General features: G+C 40.9%; 1 protein-coding gene across 1 annotated transcript in view; it reads left to right on the top strand.

Annotated features, from left to right (window-relative positions):
* The window catches only part of PPP1R1C (protein phosphatase 1 regulatory inhibitor subunit 1C), a 41088-nt gene extending 20787 nt beyond the window's left edge, over window positions 1-20301 (top strand). Inside the window, exons 3-5 of the mRNA XM_042822673.1 lie at window positions 58-95; window positions 1883-1943; window positions 19899-20301. Of these exons, the coding sequence (XP_042678607.1) occupies window positions 58-95; window positions 1883-1943; window positions 19899-19987 (188 nt within the window). The 3' untranslated portion in view covers window positions 19988-20301. The remainder of the gene's footprint in view (window positions 1-57; window positions 96-1882; window positions 1944-19898) is intronic.
* Window positions 20302-20879: the final 578 nt, after the last annotated feature.

The following is a 20879-nucleotide window of genomic DNA, read 5'->3' as shown; positions in this document are numbered from 1 at the left end:
TGCACCAGGAAACGCTTTTGTACTAACTTTTCTATTTTGCATCTTTTCATTTTCTAGAAAAAGATGAGAAAAGAACAAACATCTCACAGGCAGAAGTAAGTGAAGTATTTTTTTCTTAAAATTCATATACTGTTAGGATAGAACTACTGTTAAAACCCCTCCAAAATGTCCTGGTCCACCGCTGTAGTTGCCTACACTTACACGCTCACATGCCTCCAGCAGCACAGCCAACCCAAACCCAACTACTGTGTCCACCAGCTCTGCTTCCTCACCCTCCTGCCTCAAGCAGAGGGCTGCAGGCAGCTGTGGGGCAGCAAAAATCCCTTCTTGCTGTCCTTTGCCTAGCCCACAGTAGGCACAGGACTGAAGCAGTCTGCAGGAGAGCTGAGAACCGGCTCCTCCCCTCTCATCTTCCCTCCCACAGCTCCTGCAGTTCCTTCTCACTTTAGCCTCCACCAATTGCCCAGAGAATCCAGCAGAGCTCTAAAATAGCTGCAGGAGGTATTGATTGTTTCAGACTTGGACTCAAATGCAGACTTATCAGTGATTCACTGGGGTGAGGATCAGCAACCTATCACAGAGTGATTATAAATAGCTTTCTCTTTCCAAAAGACAATCTTTTATTTATAAATGTTATCACTCCATCCATTGTGATAAGGTAATAGGATTGGTGGCATTTGTGTGGCAGTGTTTTTCTTAAGAGCTGTCTCCAATAATCTGTGAAGAGATTAAAATTCAGTGGTGATACACCAGAGGAAAAGTAGGAGGCAGCATCATTGTAAGCAAATAAAACTAAAATTGATGAGAGCAAGTAAAGCTTGCTCAGGCACAGCTTTTTTTTTACATTTTTCTTGGGAATGTGGTATGTCTTCCAAACCTAGCCATGTGTGAGATATTATGTGATTTTATTATCCTCTCTATATGGAGATATTCCATGTTGGTACATACGCCAATTGAACTTTTGCAGAAATTGCACTGCCTTAGCACTGGAGTATGCTTCAGTTAGGTCTTGTTAGATATGCACTGATGTAATCATTCCACGTGTAATTTTAATGCTGTCATTTTGGAATAATTCATCTTTTGTGAGTAGATGTGACTTTGGGGTCAAAAATGTATATTATCTCTAAAGATATCCCTTAAAACAGGAGTAGCTGAGGGCTGAGTGGTTGGTGGAATTGTTTGAGGAGTATTATAATACATTGAAAAATTGCAGGGGAGGGTTTTTTCGTTTGTTAGAATGCGTGTAGTAATAATTTCATTATTACCTTACATACGGAGTCATTCTTTATGCATATACTTTATACTGATTAGTTGGAATATTCGTTAAAGTAAATCTTGCGTTATTTTAATATATGTATGTATTTGCCTTCTTAGAGTCAGTTACATAGACTATTAAAAACACAGACTGCCCTAACTTTATGCTTAACAGCATCTTTTACAGTTAAGGGTAATTTTCAGTGGTGCCTGGGAGCTATTAAAGTTGTTCATTAAGCATATTTTGTCCATTTAAATTTTCCCTGTGTTCACAAAAGCACAGGAGCTGGCATCAGACTTCACACGATATCATTTCCACAGATGCTTCTCATTGCTCCTGAACTGGGAGCAACGCAGAGCGCTGCAGTCTATCCCAAACCTGCTTATCATTGCTGCCTGTATGTATGGCTTTCAATCCAGCCCTACTGAGGCCATAAGGAACTACCACTTAGTCTGAAAAGCACCCAGGGTAATTCTGAGTGTGAAATAAGTTTTTGCATTGGGCAAGCAACCTCAGAGAGTTTTCAGGTAAAGAGAGGGAAGAGCTGCACAGCACGACCCCGAGCTGCTAAGCACAAGAATGTTCTCTGCCCATGTTTTACCATCTGTCTCTATTTTCAATCCCCAGTGCCAGAGCTCATCGCCAAAGCAGCGGAAGCAGAGCGTGTACACCCCACCTGCTCTCAAAGGTACTGTCCAGGTACTGTCCCTGCCCTGGGAGCACCCTGGTCCCATGCAGCTCTGTGCCCCTGTGCACAGGGAACACCCAGCACAAGCCATAGTTCCATGTTCCCCCAAGCAGAGCGTGGAGGCTGTGAGAAGTTGGTGCTTATGTGTCTCTGGTCTCACATGGGAATGGTTGTCTACCTGATACTGGGCTGCAATTGGCCCTCAGGGCAGTATAACAACAGTGGGAAATCTGTTTAAAGGCCTTGTTTCTTCAGTGACTTGCTCATGCTTCCAGTAGGCAAGATCTGTGGGGACTCACCAGCTGCTTACACCGTCACTTGTCTGTACAGGACAAAGCCAAGTGTCTCCTGGTAGATTACGAATATCTTCAATTTCCATTCTTTCTGCTCAGCACAACCTGACAAAATACAGGAAGTAAAATATTTGTAGAGTGGATCACAACCACAATTGTTAGGTAGTTTACCATAACAGCCAGCTCTACTAATATCTAATATCTCATTCAGTAGCTTTAGTTCTCCAGCACTTAGCAACACTGAACACATCACCTCGGTACTGCTACCTGTCGAAACTGGCTAAAGTTTGTTTACTGGATATTAGAAATAATTTTATAGTAAGTTTTAATAATTTGTGACAGAAAGTTTTGAGTGGGCAGCAATAGCTGTTATTGATGCCACTGCTGCATTATTCCCCCGCGTAAGTCTAAATTAAACTGTGTAAATGAAGAGGTCTGTAACAGGTCCTCATAGTCCTAAGACTACATCCTACTCAGCATTACCCCTGCTCAGGTCTGGGGAAGTTCCTGGCAGTTTGCTACTATATAAACTTAATTACCAAGGAAGAGACTTTCTAGAAGAAAAGAGCTTACAGATGATCAGAAATAGCTTGTGAACAGAAGAATGAAAAGTGTAAAATGCTTATCCTGTACACCTTAACTCCCTAACCGGTGCGATATTCCCAGAAGCACAGGTAGGCACCTGGAAGTTTATAACTGCATTGTAAACAGGCTGGATTGCCCTTAATTTAACATATTGGAAATGTCATAAATATAAACCTTTTTGTTAAAAAAAAAGTATCCTGAAACAGAAAATTCATTATTCCTTCCTCTTCATTGCTATGAAAACATTCATGTTATTTTGTTCAGACTGAGACTAGGGGGCACATGTAGCAATCCAAAATACACAATGCTATGAAAAGCATGACTGTGAAACAGAATTTTTAAAAGTTCTTTAACGATTTAAATAATTCTATTTTTATAGGTTATTTGTTTTTTCTCCCCAGTGCTTTCAGAATAGCAGGCTTCTTGATTTCTCAGTATTCCCTCAGCTTTGCATGTGTTTTCCCCCTGAGCTGTTTCTCCCTCTGTACTTATAGTGTATGTGTCAATCTACAGTAGAGCATGAGATTCTAGGTGATGAATATTTTTTGGTACAATACCAGGACAATAGTTCTTGTTACATTAACTATGCAAATACATTAAAATATTTGAAATTTAAAAAGTAAATGAAGATGCAGCACTGGTGTACATGTCATAGTGATAGATGGAGAGCATTCTTAGCTTAATGTGAGCATACTTCCCCACTCTGCCATAGAAACGATCTGAACTGAAAGACAATGCTATTATTTGTCTAATACTGCTTCCAAATGCTTTGGTTCCATCCTTAATATGGCTTGCACTGTCTTTGGTGGGTTTGCAGTTCCTGTAGCAAGCTGTAGCAAAGCCATGTGTATACAGAGCCAGTGCCTGGTTAGAGTGCAACAGGTAAGTTCTTATTCCTATGTACGTGTGTGTGCGCTTTGGTTCCTGCTTTGATTTTTCAGGAAAAAACCCACACAGCATCTCTGCAGACATAGCAAACAGCTGACTCATCTCACAGCATTGCTCTTTTTACTGGAATAATGTGCTTGAAAAATCAATGTGAGAGCTATTGATTTAGGTGGTAATCTGGAGAGAAGATCAGACAGCAAACCAGATAACAGCTCAGTGCAGAGTTCTTTCTAGTATTATATTACCACGTGTGATGGATGGCAAAGAGGTTTCTTTATTCTGCTTTCAAAAATATTTTTTTTGCTAATGCTGCTACCCTAGTTTTTATTAACTCCACAGCCTTACACAGTATGCAATGATGGAAAAAGTCAGCATCCGAAGATTGAACCCAATTCATAATATTTTCAGTATATTATGATTTACCTCATGTACATTGTCAGCACCTCTTACCTGAGGATACTAATGATAACTAATGAAAGACTGAACATAAGGAAGGCTGAAACTTTTTTCTGTGTTCGAGGGCTGCTCTAACGTCATAGACTAAACTCTCAACTCTACTAAGCTTATACCATCTCAGATCAGTGATAGGTTCATCCCATGTACTTAATCTAGTAACTTTTTTCTACTGTTTTCTGAGTTCACCATCTCTGTTTTGTCTTTCTTCATCCCCCCTTTCTTCCTGTCCCTTGAGTTTTTATATGGGAGCTTCAAATGCTCCCTTACTTCCCTAACTTCTAATGTGCTAATGTGTTAAGCTTGAATCCCTATCACTTTCTCCTTCCATTTTAAGCTCCTCTTCATGTACGGAAGCTGGCTTTGTATCTCCTGACAAAGAACACCATAAAAACAACCAGGGAAAATATGTCCATTTGAAGAGTTATCAGTTGTATCCAAAGCAATTTATTTTTTCAGTCAGTTCTCATTGCTTAAGGTTGGTTTATCCTAGTACTGATCTGCTTATTGTTCTTTATGATAAAATTAGTAAGAATCCTTTGGTAATTTGCCTCGGTATCAAAGCAGGTGCCCAGCTTTTTAAACATGCCCATTCATCCACAAATTGGTATACTTAAAGAAATCTCCATTATTCTGGTTGGAGAGTATGAGGAGCCCTTGGGAGCTGTGCCTTTTCCCCTTATGATCTCCAGAGAAGTCTTAAATGAAATAACCCCCTCAGGCAGAGAGTTGCAGCTCAGACTGTGCTTATCCCGGGTAAAGGTACTTCCTTGGCACCTCATCACCACCTGAAAATTAGAAGAGCACATTTGAGGCTCAGAGTTACAGTGGCAGCTTTCAGTCTAAAAGACATGCTTTGTACCAATACAGTTTTCCTACTACCTAGATATCATGTTTTGTTTCAGCTCATTCTTGAAAGGAAACACGTACTGGAGTGACAGGAAACAAGGTTTACAAAGACAAACAGAAGACAGTCTGAGCTGTTCCCAAATCTGCATTGCTCCCCAGAGGTCACAAGTCTCCACATTATCTACCAGCCCCTCTGCTATTAATACTAACATCTATTTAAATACCACCAAGGTCTTCCCTTGAGAAGCAAGCGCTCATTCCTGAGTGGTTTGAAGACTTCATTAGTAGTGATCCTACTGGTGTGGGTGTGCTAGAGGTCAGGGAAAGAGGAAACCTTCCCTCATCTGAGTTCACCCTGCAGGAGGCTGTTGGGGCCAGCATCAAGATCCTACTACTCCCAGTGGGCTTTGAAGAAAGCTCTTGCTGCTTTCCGTGTTCACTGGACCACCTTTGCAATTAGCTGCCATTAGATCATAATTAAAGTCCTTCCCTCCTGAAGTGGAATCTTTTACTATGTTTTCTCTCTACCCACTGGGAGAACGCATCCCCTCTTGATGTTTTTTCTTTGCATGAAGGCCAAGATTTTTTCTTTGACTAGTCCTAGCAACAACACTTAAAATGGGATGAAGTACAAGTTGTTATAATCCTAAGGAACATTTAAAAACATCTTTTAGTTTGATTCATTAAAACATCCAGGACTCAGTGGCTGTTCCCAGGGTGTTCAGACCCAGGGATTTGATACATGCATAATTCTAGTATTTAGAGTGATGGCTGATATTAAATGAGCTCTTTCTAGTTTCTGCCATGAATTTCAGATGCCATGCTTGTTTAGTACCTGCTTGTTCTCCAAAGGAAACAAAATGTAGAATAAATTATTAAAATCATGATGTCCCTCCTGAAATATGTAATTTATTAGAAGCAATTAGTACAGTATGTGGCCCTCATCCAAATTTCTAACCCCTTAGGCCAGCTTGACGATGTCTGATGCATCTCATTACTTTGTAAGTGAAGGTTAACAAGAACACAGATAGAGTCTGGAGACATAAAGGACTGTTGTTACTGTGATAGGCACTGAGTTCAAAGCTCACGAGAATTATCACAGAGCAAAAATCTGAGGCTAAATTTATTTCAAGTGGCAGAGGAGTGACGTTTGTGAGTCTAAAGCAGTCATTACAGAAAACTGTATTGTTTTATGGCCTGTCTTCTTATATGGCAAACTCTGACTAGGTTCTGTCATTAACTAAATTCATTAGGGCGAAAACAAGAAATAGAATGCTAAAAAAAAAAAAGAAAAATACTATGTCTTTGTGTCATTTGTGCTTCATAAATTGTCTTAAATTTAATTTTTTAGAAAATTAATGTTAGCCACAATCTTTTACACATCTTGTACCTTTTTCTGAACATCAAGATAGGTTTGTCAAAATTCACAGCCTAAGCTGGTGCTGCTCGTATGCTTTTCTTATGTAAGTCACTTTGGCTCGGACTTTTATATCTTTGTTTTTGCAGTGAGCTAAGGGGCTGAGATAAATTCCGAGTAGTTGGCTGGGACTGGTCCACAATGAAGGCTTCAAGCTGCACCAGAGGTGATTTAGGCTGGATGTTAGGAAATACTACTTTTCTGAAACAGTGATCAGGCACTGGAATGGGCTGCCCAGGGAGGTGGCGGAGTCACCGAACCGGAGATGTTCAAGGAACGTTTGGATTTTGTACTGAGGGACATGGCCTAGTGAGTACTATTGGTGATAGGTGGATGGTTGGACTGGATGATCTTGAAGGTCTTTTCCAACCTTGTTGTTTCTGTGAAGGCGCAGGCCAGAACCTGAAGTGATCATCAAAGATGGGGCCAGACCCTCTTCTCAGACCCCTGAATAGATGCAGCAGTATGGTGCACATTCTTCAATCCCTTCCCTCTAGGTAGAAGATCTATCTCAATAGTTGTTTCCTGGGTAATAGAAGAGGGCAACAATCTGCATCATTATTTGAGTGCGTTGCTCCTGTTTGTCAATGTGTTGTGATGTGATATAGCACCATCAGGTTTTTTTTTGTTTCAGGAATGGAAGCCCCACAACTGCCAGGGCTTCCTGAAGCACTGGGTAAAGAGAATTCATTCTGCAATCTTGTACAATTACATTTTTTTTCTTTTTCATAGCCAAATCACAAAAGAGAAGTGTAGCTTTTGTTTCAAGAAAAATTTTTTTTTAGCTACTCTTATCCGTATCTTAGTCACAAAAGCACCTTGAGGCGAGCACATCACTTAATATAGCATGGCCTTGGACAAACTTCCTGGCTTCATTTCAACTGATGTATCAGACCTAGTTGGGGGTATTTCTGAAATTCCCATGTATGTACCACTGTAAGAAAGAGGTGGAATGTGCGTCTTTGCTGTTCTTTCTCAGGATGCTACTTTCTACTGCTTGGTCTCTTCCTCACTCTCCCTATGCCTCTCTCCTGCTTCACACTTGCACACTAGTATGATAATAGATACAATTTAAAAAAAGAGCTAATTAGTGAATCACTGACTTAGTGACTGGGATGCATTAGATTGCCACCACCTCAGGTTCAACCGACTGCCACCAAAAGTTGGCAGACACTGCTGTAGTCTGTGTTTAATTCCTTACTGCTGGCAGCGCTGAACACGTTTCATTTCACACAGCTGGCAACTTCTAATTCAAAATGGCTGTGGCCCTGTCTGCAATAAATACCACATTACCTTTAGCGAGACTGAGGTGTTCAGTGGAGATTAAGCTTGACATCTGCTGTACTTGAAAATGGGGCATTTGTGCTACAGCTTGTCATCTGCCACTGGTACCTGGCATGTGAAAAAGAAAAGGTTGTACTGAGCACTAATATCAGCCCCCAGATCACCATGTGTGGTTTGTGGCCTGATCCAATGCCGGCGAAAGTCAGGGGGAATATTTCCACTGACTTCATTCAGTTCAGCATGATGTTCCTGTGTCTGACTGTTCATTCTAACCTTCATGGAATGAATGTTAAACTGGCCTCATTCTAAGGGCAGACCCTTTTGGCCTTGATTTCATGATGGAATGATAAGCTTACTAGTGTCTTTGAAATAGCATTTCTGGCTTGGAGATAGTATTATTGAGTACTGTCATACCAAAGATAGAACAGTGTAAACATCATGGTACCAATTGCTTCTAAGCAGTAACAGAAGACATTAAGAAGTAAATCTTCAAAGAGACAAGTACATAAAATATTGCAGAAAGAGAATGTGAAAGACTTAGTACTTATTTTCAAATAAAAAGTAGAAAGCCCAGGAAGAGCAATGATTTGTTCTGGTTACTTTATATCATGAGGCGTATTTGTAGTTTAATTCCAAAGATGTTGGCAGGGCTTTGCTGAAAAAGCTTTTGAAGAAAAGACAATATTTCTATCTGAGAAGATGCTAGGTTCCTGTGAAGCCAGTCATCTGGCGGGGCATTAGATTTTCTTTACTGGCTGTAGCCATATGTTCTGGGTTGGAGGTTAACAGCCAAGCCCCAAGACAGACACTGACTCCAGTAGGCCCTGTTGTAATAAATAATTGCCCCTTTGTTCTTCTCAAGCACCAAAAACCCTGAATTTGATCCTAAACAAGGAGACCAAGTGAACCAGCAGGGCTCCTGTGCAGTGCTTGACCCCTCCTTGGCATCTGGACAGGAGCTGCAGGACTCTGTATACAGGCTGGATGGTTTTGGCAGATGCTTACCATCCCCAGCACTGTGTGGTTTGTCAGCCTGCTGGGCAGAGCCGATCTCTCCTTCTGGGGGAGGTGGCTCTTGTGCTGGTGGCTGTGGGTGCAAAGGTGGGAACAGCTTGATCAGGAGGTGAGGAATCAATACAAATACCTCCCTAAGGAGGGCTTTTGCGAAGGGCCTCCATGGGATGCAGGCTCACCTCTTGCCTAATTAAACAAAAATCTTCCCCTGCATTTTCATCTGATTTCTTATCTCTAAGTAGTACCTTCATGTCTCTTAATGTCTCCTGGGAGCCTTGAAATATGCTCTTCCAGGGCAGTAACTTAGCCTTTGCTCTTTTAGTTTCTACCACCAGGTTTTATTCTGACCCCAGCAGAAGTCCAAGCAGTACACTATCTTCGTGATATCTCTGTGTCTGAGCAACATGGTCCTTAGTTCTGTGGTTAGGCCAAACTAAGGCTGAGATTTGCTTCTTTTCTCAATTGCCATCTGTCTTGGGTTCCTTGTAATGGGGATGTTGCCTGAGTTTTATGACTCGATTTTTGTTCTTTTTTGGAGTGAATGCTTAATAGTCTGAATTTAATGAAAAGTGAAAAATTCTCTAAAGATGGCCATGTGGTTCTCCTCCCCTCCATAATTTTTCCTTTTCCTCACCCCTTGGGATGCAACGTTGCCTGGTTTGGCAGGAACAGAGAGTTCCCAAAACCCTCCACCAGAGCTTTGGCATGGAGACAAGAACATGAGCAGCCTGAAGATTTCAACCACATCCTTTTCAGCCCATGGCTAGGCCTGAAAACTCAAATGAATTATGTGTGTGAATGTGACCAGAGGAAAAAAAAAAAAAAAAAAAAAAAAAAAAACACAAACAGGAAATACTGCAGCAAACATATGGATATGAAAAGGGATTCATTTTCCTGTGAGCTGCATGGGCCAAAAGGAAGTTGTTTAAAGAGTTCTAAGTGGTTTTAGCTGGTAATTATTCCTGAAACAAGATTTTTCAGGGTTTTTTTCAGCCCTCACCCAACCCGTGAACCAATGTTATCCCACACATCTTTTACACCTGGAGGAGACTGTCAGCAGGCTCTGAGCAATCTGCAGAGTAGTTGCTTTCAAGGATACCTTTAAAAGGACTTGTGGGATTTAATGACCACTCAGAAGAGGAAAACAAACAAGAAAAACACCTAAGAAGTTTGCTGTGATCTTCTCAGCTCAGAAACACCCGGTACTCATAGGGCGGATTTCCTTGCAGAGCCAAAGGTAGGCAGCACATTGCTCCTTTCCTTTCGGGAATGAGGAGAATCGGTATAAATTCTCTTCCCCTGCTTCCTGATCCCCGAGAAAGCAGAATTGCTGAGCAGGCAGTCACGGGGATTTTTGGCATTAAAGCTCCCTCTGGTGACATGTAGGTGTATTTTCTTACTGCTAGAATTGTGAAGGAGATTTTTTTCTAAATAGTTGTGTTGAAATTTGAGGGAAATTGGCAAGTAAGGCTATAAATGAACTAGAGGAATTATGTCGAAGTCCACCTATGGCTTACATTTCTCATCTAAAATCTGTTAGATTATCACTGCATTTCACCTGTGTGTTTTCCCCAAATCCTGCAGTGCTCAGAGCTCCATTTTCCCTTCAATCTTGCTCTTGGTAAGATCAAAAGTAGGAACAGTGTTGAAACTCATTTTTACAGAATCTATGAGTTTGAAATGAACGTGTCTAATCATGTAGAGGTGTGTCTGCCATTTTTGCACGTTGGCTATATTTTCCACAATGAAACTAAGAAAACTGATACTCTTTCTCCTATATTATTATTTTCACTTTCCAGAAGAATTGAGAGCAATGCTTGTTTCCAGTCTCTGACTATTAATTTAAGTGCCAGATCGTGTATTTCCAGGATGTAATTACATTCTGGTTGTAGTGGATGCTGGCTCTGGGGTATTTTGATGCCTTAGGCAAACCAGGAGATGTAAGTTTCTCACAAGCTCGAGTCATTCATGCAATGAAGAGCCACTAAAGATTTTGCCCCTGATGTTTTGCTGCCTATGGCAACTGCAAAGTGAGACCAGCTGTATCTGTGGCAATGCAAATCATTTTTGGTAGCTGCATTCCATGTTCAATATCTGATTTCTTAGTATTTGTTTTAAATTTGTTTTAGGAATAAGAATTTGGTGGACTTTCAGTTGTCAGAAAGCTGTGTTATCCCTGCTTCTACAGGGCAGCCTGGTGTGTCTCAAAAGTATCCACATAGTCTCAGACTGGATTGGGATGTCAAACTGTTAGAAATGATAAGTTCACACTCTTTAGTGTGTTTTTAGCTGCAGCTTTTAAGAGAGCCAACTATTTATGAGTTAGGAGCATGGATTCTTTAAAAAAACCTATCTGAACACTGGGAGCAATGGTAAGATATCTATTACCATCCACACCCTACTTCTGTTTAGTTATTTTTCAGACTACAGTTGCAGTTTTATGTTAAGTATATCTATGCCTTAAGTAACAATGTTAGACACAGTTCCCTTCGTGACACTTCTCTGCTTTAAAAAATGAGCTAGTATGTGATGTGAGGACAGGAGTCAAAGGACTCAAACTGAAGTGGATGAAATTCAATTTAACATACTTTTTCGGTTGTTTTTGCTGTAAGAGCAGTCAAACAGTGAAACAGGTTGCCTAGAAAGCTTGCCATTTCCTTCCCTGAAGATATTCTAAACCTGACCTGACAAGGTCATGGACAACATGGTTGGGTTTGGGAGTCCCTTGAGGAACCACTCCAGCCTCACCAATTCTGTGATTCAATAGCTGTCTTATTTGCCATTTGTGAAATGCAGATATTTCACAGTATGGCAATGGCAAGCATATTAAAAAATTAATCTTGCAGCTGCTCACATCAGAATTTCACCTTTGTTCTGATGGATGACACCTTTTGTAGTGTTATGTTTCCTACTTCTACAACAGCACTCTCTAAACATCAGTTTCCTTGGTCAATACAGTGAAAAAATGTCTCAGAATAAAAAAATTAGTGCAGGCTGCGAGCTCCAAAACTGTAGCATGCGAAAGACCTCTTTAATAACCAGGGTGTTAAAAGAGAAGAGGGACTGGACTGGCTCTGATCTCTCAGAAGAGCTCTGGTGCTCTTCGATGTTTGTTGTATCTCGCTGTGTTGAATTCGCTTCAGTTAGCATGAATTGTCTGCTGCCTGGGGCTACAGGAAAGACTCGAGCCTTGCCATCTGAAGCAGATCCCAGCTGTTTGAGGATATCTGAGCAGCTCACAGACAATGATGTGGTGAAAATGGAGCAGGCTCATTCTTCCCAACAGATTCCATTTTGGTTGTAAGCACTGCAGCTACTATAGCTGTAACACAAAAAAAAAAAAAAAAAAGGGAATTGCCTGCTATTCATATGTCACCCATGAAGGAACTACAATGGGGATAATTTAATGTAAGCACAGACTTATCAATCATTGCAACATTCTTGTCATTTTGAAGGAGTTTGTGAGATACTTAAACCAACAAGAGAGCTCATTCCACAGTTTACGATATTACTGATGTCAGTTTATATGGATGCCAAAACTCTATCTCCTTTGTCATCATAAGAAGATTCACAATGAAGAGTGTAATTACAACTCAGTAGGGGATTCATCCATAGCATATTCATTCATAGCAAATTAATGGAGAAGCTTATAGACTTCTGACAGAAACCAAGCAGACCGGATTAATTAAAAGTGAAAGCCACACAGAATATGGAATTATGGCAGTGAAAGACGGAGTTACATATTTTGCTCACCAGCAGAGTTGTTGGTCCTGTTGTTGGTTAACAAGTACAACTCACTGGGAAGCTTTCTATCTGCACTCTAAAAATCTTAGGCTTCAAAGCGCTCAGCATGAGATTCAGGTCTGCCACTAACAAACCTCGTGCTTCTGATCCAGACCAAGCAAAGAAATGACGTCCACAAAAAGAATGTCAAAAATAGAAAATACAGATCCAGAAGACAAACAATACAGAGCAGCTGGGGGGTTGGGGTCCTCTGCCAAGACTTGGGATGGAGCAGAGGAAGCTGTGAAGCACCAGGAACTGCTCAGCCCTTACATGCGGAACTCCATTCATCCCACTGTGGGCTCAGCCTCCTGCTCTGGAGCTCAGCAGCTCCCTGTCTCTGCCAGGGATTCTCTCCTCTCAGGATGTGGCAGTCATTTTTTCTCCTCTGTTTAGGTTTCTTGACCTCAGAAAAATCCCTGTATTGGCCAAAAAATATGAAAAAATAGAGCCATAGTGTAATTCTTCAGGAAAAGAGGAGCAGCTGGATAATTCTGTCAGTTGACACTGAAGTCAGATAAGAATGTCTAAAGGAAACTGAAATACAGCTGCTCAGAAAAGTCTCATAGAGGTGTGAAGATCAAAATGCTTCATAAAGCATTTTCAGTAAGGTTCTCAGTACACAAATCTCTGAGTGTTTAAGTTAATTTCGCTTGTGTTTTCATCTCAGATAAAAAGTTAATTACTTTTCCTATAGCGTGCCTACATTTTCATGTTAAAAAGAACTAGGCAAAGCTGAGTGTTTTTACACCACTAATATAAAATGTTTTGGCAGTATCTTTTCATTTTTCTTCTCATAAAGGAAATTTTTTACTTTCAGGGTTTTATTCCTAATCTCAGGCAAGCAACAATTGCAAAGCTCTGAACAAATGCAAATATTCAGCTGTTGAAGTCTGCTGCTGTCATTTTTATAAATGCTTTGTCTTGACTCCGTTCCACTTAAGCTGTCAGTCATGTAGCTACCCTGGGTGTGCTACAGGATGCCAAGTGGAGAATCAAACTCTGGGCGTTTCTATGTTGGCTATGTGAGGGCTCGGAAGCAATGTTGTTCCTCTCAAAAGTATGCAAAGGTCAGTGGGCATCTGTGCACTCTCCATCCAGAGTGTCACAGGACATCCCATAGGGTTGTTCTTTGTGGTGCTACAGCTGTGAGCAGGAACAAGAGAGTGACCTAGGAAGTGGAGAGAAAGTGAGGATATTGTCAGTGAGGTTACCTTTTACAAAGTGTTTCTTCACCATCAACGCGGAGGAGCATCACATATCTTCGTACTTAAAAATCCTCCAAAGATAATTCTGAATTGAGTAAAAATGTTTGTTGAGCAGCAAGACCAATACTTATGAGAGCGTGATGATGCTGGCCCTTGTGTCTGAGAATAAACATTTCCAGTGATCCATTCTAGCAAAAAGGGCTAGAATCGAAGTGTTGGTGATTTTGCCTCTAATCTGTGACTGGACCTAAATTTAATCACCTGTCCTTGTAAGAGAAGCCAGCCACAGCTGGTGCATCAAATCTGGATGTGGTCTCAGGTTTCATATCTCCCTAAGCCTACAGTAGTACTCAGTTCTGCAAATGTACATATGCCCCCTCATTCCTTGCATACAACTTCTTAAATCTTCCTTGCTGCAGTTAACAGAAAGCTACATGCAGTTAAATTTTGCAGAGAAGCTTACTGAGCAAATATTACCTGCCCAGTGGGGTGGGCATTGGAGCCATGTTATAGTACCAGGGCAGTACAGAGTTGATCAGCCTATTTATGGTTCAAGTTTTGACTATAGACATCCTCAGGATTAAAAGAACCTTCCTTGCCTTACAGGGAGACAACCAAGCATTGAGTTATTAGCTTTTATTTATGTAAGTCAGCATTGATGGCCTGTAGCACCTTGGCTGTGGATGCTTCAGAACATGCGGGCTGCTTCAGCTGTCTCACCATGAACATGCAGAGTTTGAGCAGACAGCTCTAAGCCTCTGTCTGAGCCGTGAAAAACTGGGATGAAAAGATGTAGCTGAAGAATTTCAGCTGTCCCTGCTGCAAACCCTGGCAGCCCAGTGAGCCTGTCATTAAGCACGTGGGAACCATCTCGCCATGTTTTTCACCTTGAGCCATCATTGAGGTATTTGACCCAGAGCCATCTTCCACATAATCAGCTGAGAAATGTTTTCTGGCTTTTCAGAGTGAACTAAGGGTGGGCTGGGGTTGTTGCAGTCTGAAACAGCCACGCAGCTGACTGCAGCAGCTTCTGCTTTCTGTTGGAACCCTTAGGACTGACTGTTCCCTGCTAGCAAGGCAACCGGCAAAAGGAGATGATTATATCCCGGTCTGGAGCAACAAAAGCCTTAGTTTACTCTGTTGGCTACTGTAAGTAAAGGGTGCTGTCCCTTGATCACAGCTCAACTGACCCCTGTGTCCAGTACTTGTTCTGGCCAGCTTGTTCTGCAGTATTGACCAAGCATTGCTGAGCTGAAGCAGATCCCTCATGCTAGTGTGAAGGAGTCAGAGCTGCTTTAGGCAGCTTCTGGGAGAGGAAACTGAAGTAGAAAGTGCAGTGTGAGAGAATAAAATGGAAAACAGCTGGAATTTTGCAACATGAATTTGCTGCTCTCATACAGTCTTCATTGTGCCAGTGTAACACTGGGTCTTTTGACTGAAGAGAGAGCAGCACAAGTCCCCAAATTTGTCATTTAAGAGGCTCACCGTGGGAATTAAATATTCTATATCTGGAGCAAAGAGATGAGTTAGTAACAGCCATCATGCATTTAGAAAATGAGGCAATCCTCATTGCTTGGTATCAGAAAGGTCATTCACAAATATTTATGAGGCCATGGTGACCTTCTGGATATGCTGATGATCTGATCTACTCCAGGTGTGACCTACATAAACCAGTTAGATTTGCCAGTACTTCAGACAATTTGTTTTCATTTGATTATCTGTGTTTTTGAAAAAGATCCATATTATTGAGAGAAAAAATAAAGTAAATATAAATGGGGATTGAATAATATCTTGGTCTCATGAATGCATTAAACACATGATAACTTTTTCTTCTCCTCAGTCTGAGCTAAGATATAAAATAACATAGCACACATTGTTTTTCTGATTTACAGCTTGCTAAAATGTCAGCTTAGTTTAAACTGCCACATTGGTCCTTCAAATTCTTGTCCTGAACTCTAAAGACACACCATGTGTGCTAGCCTTCGAAGACTCCATCACACTAAGACAGCCACAGCCTGGCTTTGCTTTTCTTTGGATCATCTAAACAGGAGTTTGAGAATATCTATCTGTGTGTCACTTCTTCTCATTTCTCTAACTTTAAAGTCAGACTAAACTTGCATTTATAGAACTGTACATACATTCATTGTAAATAAGCTAAATAATAGTTTATAACTGGAGATAAGATCAATCACAAAAGCTCAACTTTCCTTTCCTGAAAAAAAAGAAGAGAATGTCCCAGTGTTGTCTGGAAGAGCAAGGCCAAGCCCTGCCAATAGGCTTGGCTGTGGTCACTTGTGGGAGTTGTCAAGGGCTGGGTCTGTATGTTTTGTTGCTGTAATTTCAGATTACTGTTGGATTTTCTTTGTACCATTGGTGGCTTTGAGACTACCTGTAAGAGAGTCTGCAGGGGGACATGCAATTGGGTGAGGGTGCCAGAGCTGCCAAAGAGTCTGGGTTGTTGCTCTTGTGGAGACAAGCATTGAGCACTTAATTTCCCTATATTCCTCAGTTTTATCTTGTCTTCGTTTTCACCAGTTGTATACATCATCTTTTTGCAAATGGAGCTCACTCACAGAGTTCCTGCTTTCCCAAGGTGGACTTCTGGTACAGCTGCTTGTTTTCCTGCAGCAGTGCAGACCATGCCTGTGCTGGGAGGAGGCTGCTCCCTGAGACCTGCCAGCTCTCCTGGCTCTACATGGCTGCCTGCAACTGCAGCCTGCTTACCAGTACTGTGAGTAAGACCCAGATGTGTGGTGGAGGCTTTTTATTTATGAAATGCATTTTTTGTTGTTGCTGTTATTGTGCTGTAAGCTTTTTAATTATTATTTCAAAAATTTGTCTCAATTGAAAACAAAAGTATGACAAAAGAGCTTTAGTGAAGTCAAAATATTTTGGACTGATTGTTAAATTCAGAGCAATATGATCCACAAAACGACATTTCTCCCAATCCAGGGGATTGAATACATGATTTTTGTCTTGATATTCCCATTTTTGCTGAAGGAGCTAGAGCGTATTTCATTTAGGATTGGCACAAAGCAGATGTTTTCATTTGGCTATCATCCTCTTTGTCCAGGTTTATTTGCTTGATAATTTCAAAATGATCTAAGTACTGAAAGTCTGAAGGTTAGCCTGCTTTGTCTGTGGCTCAGTTTCAGCTTCCACTCTTTTTCAAAAATTTGGATATTGGTTTTCAATAGGAAGAGGATAAGTTCTAAATCATAAAACTAAATAATCCTCCAAACTGCTGGGAATTCAGATTGCCAAGCTGATTTCAATCTGAAGTTTCATAAATGTCAACAGTGTTCCTTGGGCAATGAAGCAGAATGAAAGCAGAAGAGTTAAATAGGAAGAGGAACTGTCTTAATTATAAGAGATGGAGAACTGCCTTAATTACCTTTTTTTTTTTTTTTTTTTTTTTTTTTTAAAGGAGAAATTTAATTCAGGAGCACTTGGTTGTTTCATATCTTAGCCTTTTAATCTGATGCTTTGGTCAGATGGATAGACTGTTGATTAAACAGCATAGATGTTATTATGTGACTGCAAAAATGCCAGGAAGTTGTCCCATTTGCACTGATAATTTATAAGTAATCTAGAAATATGCTTTGAGGCAGTGACTTCATCTAAAAAGAATTAACAGTTCAAAGTGTATTAGTGCACGCCTGCTGAATATGGCTTGGCATTATTAAGGGTTTCTTCACCAGCATTAATTGGATTAAATTACCTACAGTGAAATATGAACCCTTTGAGGAAAAGCAGTTATTGTGCTGGCTTCAGAAACATAAAGGAGTGTGGGAGAAAAGGGAGAAAAAACCAAATGTCAGTGTTTAGATAAGCTTTGTTTTAAAGCAGAATACAATGATTTTGAGTAACCTGTGAGTGTGTGATTGCTGTGGTGAGTGTGCAGTGAGAAGTTGAAGCTGTGTCTGGGGGCAGTGAGCAGCAGTGGGACTGGAAAGGCTTTGCTCTCAGGAGAGCAGAGTCCCAGCTGGAGCAGGGAGGATCTCCAGCAAGGAGATCTCTTAGACCCCACAAGCCACCCCCAAAGGAGAGCAGGGACAAGCACCTGGGCTGGGGACTGGACAGTGAGAGACCTTATGAGCAATGTGCCCACAGGTTCAGGATTAACCACTGCCTGCAGTAAGGAGCATTGGTGAGATGGGGGACTCACTTGTGGGTATGCATCTACAGTTCTCCTGTTTGCAGTTATTAATACTGTAAAGTTTACTGAAAAGTGGTTTATGCAAAATGAGTGACTTGATTATTTGAACTTGGATCTTCTGGATGTACAAGCAGTATCTTCTAAAATATCCTGTCTTTGGATTCCTGTGTTTTGTTTTGTTTTGTTTTCTGTTTGTTGTTTGTTTGTTTTAACGAGTAAAATTTCTGTCTGTATTTGTTGTTCATCCTTAATGCCTTGCTTCATCAATGAAGAGGGACAAACCCCAGACAACACTGTTCTGGTGCCTCTTTGATTGCCATTTAGGAAAAGAGAGCTATGAACTCTGTTTCACAGTGCAATGTGCAAGAAGAGCGAAAAGATGAAAAAGAAATATTTTTCTTTTTATTAAACCATCCCCACCATAGCAACAGTAGTAAGAACAGTTGGAGTGACCCGAGTAGTAAGTTTTTACTCGATCTCCAACCAGAATATAACCCTTTGGCAAACAGATATTGCTAGGCTAAGATGCTGGATATGAACAGATCTAATTTCTCAGCAGCTGGCTTAGAATGCAGTATTGACAGGAGTTCCATGGCCTATCCGTCAATTCATAACAACTTCCTTCATTGCATAGCTGTCTTATTTCATAACAATGCTTGCAAGATCAAATAATTCTGGCAACCTCCACCACAACTTTTTTGAGCTTTGTGAATGACGGCTTTGTGAGTCTTCTGCATGCATTGGCCAGTGTAGGAAATGCTGCAAGTCTGTACATCCCAAAGATGCGTGGTATTCAGTGACTGGCAATGGGAAGGGCAGGATGTAGAAAGGAGGTTATGAAAAACAACTAACTAATAGTGAAAGTGGCCTGGTGAGTGAGAATTTCATCTTCAAAACGCTCCTTGATTCCCACTGATCCCTTCTGTTAAGCACTGGAATATGCTCCTTAGGGAGGTGGTTGAGTCACCATCCCTGAGTGTGTTTAAGAACCATTTGGATGTGGTGCTCAGCGACATGATTTACCATGTTGTGTTGTTGGAGTTAGAGTAGTTAGTTTGGTTAGATTGTGGTTGGACTTGATGATCTTTAAGGTCTTTTCCAACCTGAGCAATTCTGTGATTCTATGATCTGAAATACTGAATAATGCACGTTAGACCAGTACAGTGATAAACAAAAGGAGATGAATTTGCCATATGTACATAGCATCATTTTGAAACGAATGTTCTTTTAACCTTTAGATAAATGAAATCATATTAAACTATTTGTTTTACTGAAGGGCATTGCTAAAGAGACCAGCATGGTGGTAGCTGAGCACTCGAAGTGTTTCTTCACTTATCATCACAGTTACTTAATTGGATATGTGTTGATTATTGTAGGGCACCCTTAACACGTACTGTGCTAGGAAGCATTAATTTATTTGCATGTTTTACATCTGAACAACTGTTTCCCAGGGAACTAAGTGCTGCTTGTATGCGTTTGAAAGAGAGGGAGCCCGGAGGCCAGGCTGAACCGAGCTTGTCTCCTGCTGGATGCAGGCTGCACTCCCCTTGTTAGAACTTCTATGAGATTCTGCTTTCAGCTGCTTGTAACTTCATTAAACTCGAATAACTGAAAATTCTCCAAGTGATGAATTTGGAAAAACCTTCCCATATTTTGGAGTGAACAAGGGCCTTCAGCATATCAGCCTCAGGCTCAGGCAGAATGATTCCTACACCTACTCTCTTAGCCTTTAAAATTCAAACCTTGCTTTATAGTGGCAATACTAATCTGATCTCTAAGAGAAAAGAAGCTGTTCTGTTCCTACAAAGTATGATAAATTTCCAAAGGGTCCATATTCAAGGAAGAGAGTATTTCTGTTGGAAATACATCACAGTACTCTTTGAATAAAGAGTTTTTTGGGAATGGGGGCCAGTATGGGCAATAAAAATATTTCCATTTATTTATTTATTTATTCGTTTATTCCTTCATGGAAAAAATATGTCTGATATGAACTAACACAAATTTTAACTATTCTATTTTCAGGGATAAAGCATCTGAAGAGTCAGAGTGATTCAGCGTTCCCAGAGGAGGAAGAGGGAATCGGTGAAAGAGAAGAGGAATGGGACCACTAAGCCATGCAAGTCTGCTTGGGGGCCAGGTACCGCGATGTGACACTGCGTGTGTGTCCCACTATTCACCACCACTTATGTTCCCACACAGCAGGGTGTGCTGGGGGCACACCTTGACTGGGCTTTATGGCCACCTGCAAATCCGTTCTTTGAGCCTTATACCCAGAGATAAAATGGTTGTTTTAACGTTACTCTTCTTTCGTTTTCTATGACGTAGAAATGTCGTTGCAAACATGGTAGATCTGATGGCAGTACTGCCAAAGCTTAACTTCTGCGTGTGAGCTGTGTTCTAAGACCTGTTGTAAATAAATCCCATCTAAGAGCTACAAAATAAATAATATGTTCTTTAGACAAGACTGTATGTTGTACCGTGGGTTTGTCTAGCTTGTGGAGGAGTGTTTGTATAGAATGACCCCATCAGTTAAGGGCTGCTTTTACCAGTAATGTTAGAGTGACCTGCAGACAGGAACAAAATAAGCAGAAGTGCCTCTTCAGTCCAATGGAGAAGTATGCAAAGATGTTCTTTGGTGTCTCCCAGGTACACAACAGTTAAAATACTTTTCTGGCTTTAAGATTAACTGTACTGTTGTATTAGCTAAGTTTGATACAAAGACTTAACTTTCCACTGACTTTAGTCAATCTCAGAGAGCTGAGGTAGCAAAAAAAAAAAAAAAAAAAATTTCCCCGGGCATATGAAAACACAGAACCTTCTGTCTATGCCTTGCATGATGATTTCATTCACAGCTTGAGCTCTTCCATGCAGACTCGCCGAGAAAGGGATCTGTTAACAAGTGTTCCTTTATAGTTGGGAGCCATCTTGTTGCCCTCCATCTGCACTGCAGTATCTGTCCTCTTTGTCACCATTATTGCATTCAGCTTCTGTGACTCTAGCTCT

Source organism: Centrocercus urophasianus, unplaced genomic scaffold (genome assembly GCF_019232065.1).
Source record: "Centrocercus urophasianus isolate 14NV4802_14NV808 unplaced genomic scaffold, USGS_Curo_1.0 seq_20, whole genome shotgun sequence".
Taxonomy (NCBI): Eukaryota; Metazoa; Chordata; class Aves; order Galliformes; family Phasianidae; genus Centrocercus; species Centrocercus urophasianus.
The sequence above is the reverse complement of the archived record's forward strand: the minus strand, read 5'-3'. Positions and strand labels throughout refer to the sequence as shown.